The 7,700-nt window shown below is 39.0% G+C and overlaps 1 protein-coding gene across 1 annotated transcript; it reads right to left on the bottom strand.

Annotated features, from left to right (window-relative positions):
- Positions 1-410: 410 nt before the first annotated feature.
- gnrhr4 (gonadotropin releasing hormone receptor 4) lies at positions 411-6,756 on the bottom strand (the record flags this gene model as incomplete). Its single annotated transcript, XM_083666419.1, has 3 exons — positions 6,235-6,756; positions 2,852-3,056; positions 411-928 (listed from the first exon to the last, which is right to left on the bottom strand). Exons 1-3 carry the CDS (start codon positions 6,751-6,753, stop codon positions 411-413), a joined length of 1,242 nt encoding a protein of 413 aa, XP_083522545.1. The 5' UTR covers positions 6,754-6,756.
- Between the last annotated feature and the right edge of the window lie 944 nt (positions 6,757-7,700).

Here is a 7,700-nt window from a genome sequence, read left to right as displayed (position 1 = left end):
AGTGGCTTTTGATTTGGAGGCGTTTATTGAAAACCCTTCAGTAGTGGACCTTGACATGTGCCGTAAAGTGGATTTGGTACAGATAGCACAGCATTATGATGTCCTTGTGCGTAAGCAGTCCCGTAAGGATGAGATTCCCCCGATGATCCCCCGATATCTACACTGTAAAGTATTCATCAACCATGTTTTGATGAATACTATAAAGAAATGATTCTGATCTGCATTCTTGCAGCACAAGAAGACAGAAGCTTTCATGGTATTCATTGGGTAAAATTTCAAGGTTATTGAATAATATTTACTACTGGTACTGTTATTGACCAACAACTGTAAAACTCTCACTAAATTACACTTTGAGTTTGGACTTAACAGCCAACAGACCAAGAGCTCTTCTGTGGGCTTCATTTAATCCATCATATCATACTTACAGGACTGACCTGACCTGGGTCACCTTGTCCCAGGTTAGTAACGGTTAGATAGTTGCTATGGCGGCAGGTTGTCTCGCCCTGTTCCACCGCTTTGTTGTGGCCACTGTTGACAACTTGGCTTTGCGGGGTGTGGCGTGTCATCCGGAACGAGGAGCATCTGAAGGAGGCTGTCATGGTTGTGTTGTTCTCTGACTCAGTGAGTACAGTTGTTCTCCGACAATACCGCTTTAGGCCATGCCGGAAATGGATGGTGAATAGGCCGTAAGTGATGGGGTCCAAGCAGGCATTGAAGAGGCCAAAGATAAAAAGCATATGAGTCAAAGAATGAGAAACAGTCTCTTCCAGATCATCAGGGAAAAACCAGTACCACAGACCCAACAGGTAGTATGGGGTCCAGCAGATAATGAATGATGTCACAATAACAATGCTCATTTTTAAAGTCCTCATCCGTGCTTTTGGAATGTTGTTATGGGAGCGACGTAGATACACCTCATTTGAGGACCCTGTAACAAATAAATGAACATTTACACTAAGCTCCACATTCATTATGACATCTATAAAGAGAGACTTCATTCCTACAATCTGGAATTGAAAAACGCTAGACAATCTTTCTTCTCTGACATCAACAAAAACATTAATAATGCGCACACTTTATTTGCCACTGTTGATAGGCTGACTAACCCCCCAGCTCAAATAACCCCTGAACTCCTATCCACCGATAAATGCAATGAGTTTGCTTCTTTCTTTAGGGATAAAATTCAAAACATTAGACAAACTATCAGTAATTCCACATTAAATAAAAATATGTCACCACTACATTCACATAAAAGTAACTTGATAAACATGACCCAGTTTAATGCCATTGACTACAAAACGCTTGAGGAAACTGTACAACATCTTAACATCAACATTCTGCCTTGACACCCTGCCAACAAGTTTCTTTAAAAATGTTTACAGTGATTTGGCGACTGATTTACTGCGAATAGTTAACAGCTCCCTCCTTTAATGCATTTTTCCAAAGGCTTTGAAAACTGCAGTTATTAAGCCGCTACTAAAAAAGTGTAGCCTGGATGCTTCTGTAATTAGCCATATCAAATCTACCCTTTATAAGTAAAATAATCCGAAAAGTCGTCTACCAACAACTTAACAACTTTTTAACTTCAAATCGTTTTTTAGACAAATTCCAATCAGGTTTTCAACCCCATCACAGCAACGAAACTACTCTTAATAAGGTTCTAAATGGTTGGTTCAGGTTCTATTTGCAAGACAGGGACTATTTTGTTTCCATTGGCAACTACACATGTGAGCGAACTAGCATGATATGTGGGGTACCTCAAAGTTCAATTCTGGGACCTCTTTTATACAACCTCTCTATGCTCCCACTAGGCTTAATTATGCAAAAGAACAAAATCTCGTACCATAACTATGTGGACGACACTCAGTTATACATAGACTCACTGCGTCTGTGCATTGACCAAATCAATGACTGGATGTACCAACATTTCCAAAAAACTAAACAATGACAAAACTGAGATAATTGTCTTTGGTGCTAAAGAAGAAAGGCTGAAAGTTGGTGCTCATCTTGATTCCCTTTCTTTGAAGTCTAAAAACCAAGTCAGAAATATGGGTGTTATTTGGATGTCAAAATTTTAACACCCACATCTAGTCTATAACAAAATCGACCAATTACCATCTTAAAAATATAGCAAGAATTATAGGATACATGTCCAAACAAAACCTAGAAAAACTAATTCACACTTTCATTTCCAGTAGGTTAGACTACTGTAATAGTCTTTTCTCAGGCCTTCCCAAAAAAGCAATTAGGCAGCTACAGCTCATTCAGAATGGTGCTGCTAGAGTTCAAACAAGGACCAAGAAATCTGAACATATAATACATTTGACCAGTTCTCAGGTCTCTGCATTGGCAACCAGTGTGTTGTAGAATTTACTTCAAAATTCTATTACTTGTCTATAAATCACTTAATGGTTTAGGGCCAAAATACATCTCTGACTTGCTTCCACACTATGAACCCTCTAGACTTCTTAGGTCATCAGGGACCGGTCTACTAACTGTTTCTAGGATTAAAACAAAACATGGTGAAGCAGCATTCAGTTATTATGCTACACATAGCTAAAATAAACTCTTTATAGCCCCAAACTCTTTATAGCCCCAACTCTGGCTATTTAAAAAAATGGGCCTATGCCTTTAATTATAACTAAATTGCTGTTAATAATTGCACTCTGACTCTTAAGTGCACTGTGACTTTTATTCTGTTTATGTCTTTTATGCTTTTTTTTTTTGTTATGATTTTTCCTTTTGAACTATTTTATGTAATACAATACAACAACTCTACCACCCCATCTATAATTACTGCCACAAGAATAAGAACAACAATACACAATATGGAAGATGGAATTTGACCTACTATTTCCTCGGGTCATACGACTGGAAATCTCAACCAGGATACGTGTATAACAGAAAATCATGATGACCAGAGGCAACAGGAAAAGACACACAAAGGTGAACATGTTGTAGAGGGTCTCTTGCCAGTGTTTGACAAAACTTCCCCTGGTAGTGCACTGAGTGAAGGTCTCTGGGACTGTGATCGTCACATTGTGGAATATGATCATCTGCGTGAAAAAAACAAAATTGCAATGTTAATTATGCTGCTACAGTACATTACCCTGAAAACAATACACACAGCGTGGAATCCCAACTTCAGACTCCGACATTCGTGTAAATCTTGCATTGATGTCAATGGGAAATTTGCTCAGTGATTTGAGTTCAGCACAGTGCATAGTACCCACATTATTACCGTCTTTATTGCATGACTGAATCAACATAAAGTAACTTCAAACCAAGTCCAACAACCACAAGTAGGATGACTGTTTGATGCATATACTGTAATTAGAAATGGTTCTGATTCTTACCATACTGGTATGTCAGGGATTAGAATGAACGGTATGAAAGATTAGAGGCTCAATGTTGCCTAGTCTGATGCAATGTGAGTAATGCCGACATTAACATCGCAGCCTAATTCTCAAACAGCCGTCGATGTGAATAACAAGATCTGTCCCACTATAATCATGGTGTGAGGTTCCTAAATCCGTGAAGCGCCTTAAGGGCTCTAACAAGGTCTTCGCAATGCCATGTGGTGACGTCACTAAAAGGCTGTCCCCTTTGCTTGTGCTCCTAGCTCCCAGCTGCAGAGCAAAATTGTAATTGTAAAATTGCCTATATTGTACCTCGTGCAGCCCTTAGCTGGATTGGAATTCCCACATACACATATTGATCGATAATAGTGGCCAATGCAACACATACATTCAACAAGAAAAAAGACAGCGTAGTTTTACGTCTCTATTTTCCTCAACAGCGAGAGCGTTGCAGAGGCACTGATGCAGAGAAATAAACAAATCATATCAATTATAAATTCACAAATAATCTCAATAATCCTAAAACTAAGTAGGAAAATTAAAAAAATTCATCCTGCACACGTTGAGGTTTTAGGCTTTTATTAAAAACAAGATAAAGTGTTGAGGTCATGCAGGTATAGGCTACTTCAAATAATTGAAATTGCAGATTAGTTGTTGAAGTTTCAAGAATATAGCCTGAAATGTAGCCGAAATAATTTTCTGATAGCTTCCCTTTATGAAATATTTTCTGATAGTCATCAGATCAACGTTTCTGGCAGCGCATCTCGTCTTGCTATTGGTGCAACACCTTGAATAACTGGTAACAGAACTATGACAGTACGCTCTTGTTTCAGCGTTGGTGAAGTTTCGGCGTTAGATTGGTTTTTATGCCATTACAATATAGACCACGGTCTTAATGTCAGTAAATATCATTTCCCATGGTAGTAGGGTCTGCTTTTATTTGAAAAGACTCAAAATGGTATAATTGAAATCATAAGAGTGAGCAATTAGCAGTTCTGCACAATTAAGATAAACAGAATGTCTGGTCTGAAATAAAGCCATTGATGCCCTTAAGGGATGTGTGTTGTGCTATGTCTTATCATAATTTATTTTCTAATTACTGTAAAAAATTAAACAAAAAAGCAATTACTCAAAAAACACTCCCTGTTGTTAATAATAATGGTTTCAAAAGTTCTCCCGCACAGTCTTTGTTCTGCAATGAACCTCTCTCCCGCCTAACTTCCATCATCAGACCTCTGGAACTCATCCAGAATGCTGCAACCAATCTTGTGTTCAATCTCCCAAAGTTCACCCATGTCACTCTACTCCTACTCACTCGCACCCTTCACTGGCTCCCAGTAGCAGCTAACAGGCAGTAGAACAAACAGACCCCATCGAACCTGCAAGCAATGGCCAGCTCCAAAACCTCAGCCCACTCTGCTGATCTTCTCTCCAGACACCCATCTTCCTAGCACTTACAAACATACCTCACTTGTGATGGACACTTACACTTACCCATCACCCCCAACAAAATTATTTAACCTTTCTCTAGCACTGTGGCTTCTACAAACATCGATTTCCTAACCAAGCCAACTAATGGACAGGCACTTTATGCCACCTCTTTGATCAAAGCTGCAAGGCAACATTCGATTTCTGTGGTATTCATCCCTGGTGGTCTATTCCTACAGTAGCTGTGTCTTGCTACGCGACACGCGTCAGGCCAGACACCAAGGCAATATGTCATGTTGCTTTTCATTGTTACAATGTATCCAGTCTCACGTGTCACTAAAATATAGTAATTCTATACCATGAGCAGGTGCAGTGTAATTACAGTGTAATTTTTCCCAATGGGGATAGCATTTTGAGGATTGTGTGACTGCATTGTGAAACATATGTTCTGCATGTGTAGTGGATTTATAATGTCAGCTTCCAAGCGAAGGTTAGGCTGAGACCTTTGGCTATATTTTGTTCATAGTTATATTATATATTATATCTAATATTGATAATCTGACTCCAATATAATTATCACTATGTGCAAAGAATTGTTGAGTTTGTGCTGATTTAGTGCAAGAATGGTAAAATAGAATGAATCAAATGAGGCTTTAATTATTCAGTATACTTATAAAATTTTTACAAGGAAAATACTTCATAGAAAATGTTTACATTCTAATAGAGAGAGAGTAGAGAGAGAGAGAGACAGAGGGATAGAGAGATGACCACAGGTCATTCAAAAAATGCTATTCACAACTCATGAACCTCACGACAGGACAAACAAAACAGGACAATCTATTCCCTGACCCTGACCTCTGCTTTTATATAATTTTACAACAACAGCATTTCAATTAGGAGCTGTTGAAAAAGAGCCCCAACCACCATTCATTATCACTCCTATACTGATGACATCACACCTCTGACACCCCTCAAGACATTCCACAGAGCGCACAGCCATTTTGCTCCTCAGGGGATGGCCTCTCAATGTAGGGGCCAGAATAGCTCCCCCTTCACATGCATTTGATTTTCAAACAGTGAATGTGCCAAAACACTCCCCTAAATGTATCACACAACTTGTTTGCAAATCTCTAAAATGGTCCATATCCACATTGTAAACCGTACCTGCCAAAGTAATTCCCATGTTAATCCATAGCTTTAGCAAAAGTAGGTCTAAATCTATATCCAAACATCCAACCTGATATTTGAAAGTTATCTGCATATTCAAATTATTGGCAAGTGATCCTGATGTGAATGTGATATACAGCTGCAAGGTTATGCATTTCTATATGTTTTTTTTGGTTTTACTAAAATATCTCACATCACAGGGTATGATGTGCTGGATGTGTCCGTGCTATGGTGTCCTTAGACCTGACTGACAAGACACTGAATCTCTCTTGAACCTTACCTGGGGGACAGAGAGAATCACACTCATTGTCCAAGCCACAGACAACATGATTTTGCTCCTCTTCTTGGCCTCACTGATGGCCAGTGGGTTAAGGATTGCAGACTGTCGGTCCAAGCTAATGACTACAGTGACAAAAGCACAGGAGTACATTGCAACAAGTTTCAGGAACATCAACACCCTGCAGGCGACATCTCCTGCTTGCCATTGAACTGTGATATTCCAGACAGCATCAACAGGCATTACGATGAAAGTCACCAACAGGTCTGCGACAGTCAGGTTGATTATTAGGATTCTGACATGGGATTTGCGCTTGCCATTGGTGCTGGCAGCCCACAGTACAGCAAGGTTGCACACAGCTGACACCGCACAAAGAGTAAAGGTAATGATTACTCTGACTTTGGCTGCTGTGGAGAAGGTGGGCAGCTGGAGAGCATCTCCATTCGTGCTCTTATTGCAGATGAGGGCGGGTGCTTCACAGCTGCCATTCTGTGTTTGTTCGGTCATTTGGTAAAACATCATGATCTCAGGTATTTGGAAACTGTCAGTCATATCCATGAGGTGCACAAGGGACAATATCTCTGTTGATTGTTGTCCATCAATGTGTTCTTGTGAACACTTTGGTCAAACTGTAAGAATAAATGGTTGGAAAATTAATGAGTTGCTAAATATTCAGTTTGTTCTCTTGTTTCACTGACAGACAAACAAACAAACAAACAAACAAACAATGCTTTATTTGCTATACCAATGCGACTAACACTTCATGCAATGATCGCTTTGCATTTCCTTAAATTCAGGTGCACAGATAATAAAGAATAAACATATTTTAGTTTGTAGTTTTATAGGGTGAGTCATCTGATTTGTACACACATCAAAGTATTGGTACAGAATACAGCAGGCCTACATCACAAGGGTTCCTAATTCATGGGTCGGTGTAATGCTTATCAGTTACATTTTCCATGTTGAAGAAACAAATTGAGTAGGCCTAATTGAAAAAATTGTTATAATGTATAAATGTTTCATTTATTTCACCCTCAAAATCATTGGAAAATTAAGTTTTTAGTGTTATTTTTCAAATTTTTCGAGTGTGGTCTGAAAATTTGAAGTGGAAATAGTGGTATGGTTAGGAAAACTTAAGTGACATCTTAACATTTTAATAGACTCAACTTAATAGGGGGAGACATCACCAGTCACATGCTTATTTCTTATTGGTCAGTCTGGCTATTAGTCCCCTGGCTTTACTCGCTGGTTGCTCGGACCAAAAGGCAGCATCTAGCGGAGTCCGATGGAGCCTGATGAAGAGGTTTTATATCAGCTATATGCAGAAAACAACTATTTAATGTAGATTCACTCTGAACTGTCCCTCCTAAATACCTCTTCATCCCCACTACCCCCTGTACAGTTTCTCTTGTGTAAATAAATTAATAAATCTAAAAAAAAGAATTAAAATAAAAGTAATTCTTCTTTCT

The sequence above is a fragment of the Argentina silus genome, assembly GCF_951799395.1.
Source record: "Argentina silus genome assembly, chromosome: 3".
NCBI classification, from domain to species: Eukaryota; Metazoa; Chordata; class Actinopteri; order Argentiniformes; family Argentinidae; genus Argentina; species Argentina silus.
This window is presented reverse-complemented; position numbering and strand designations above follow the sequence as displayed.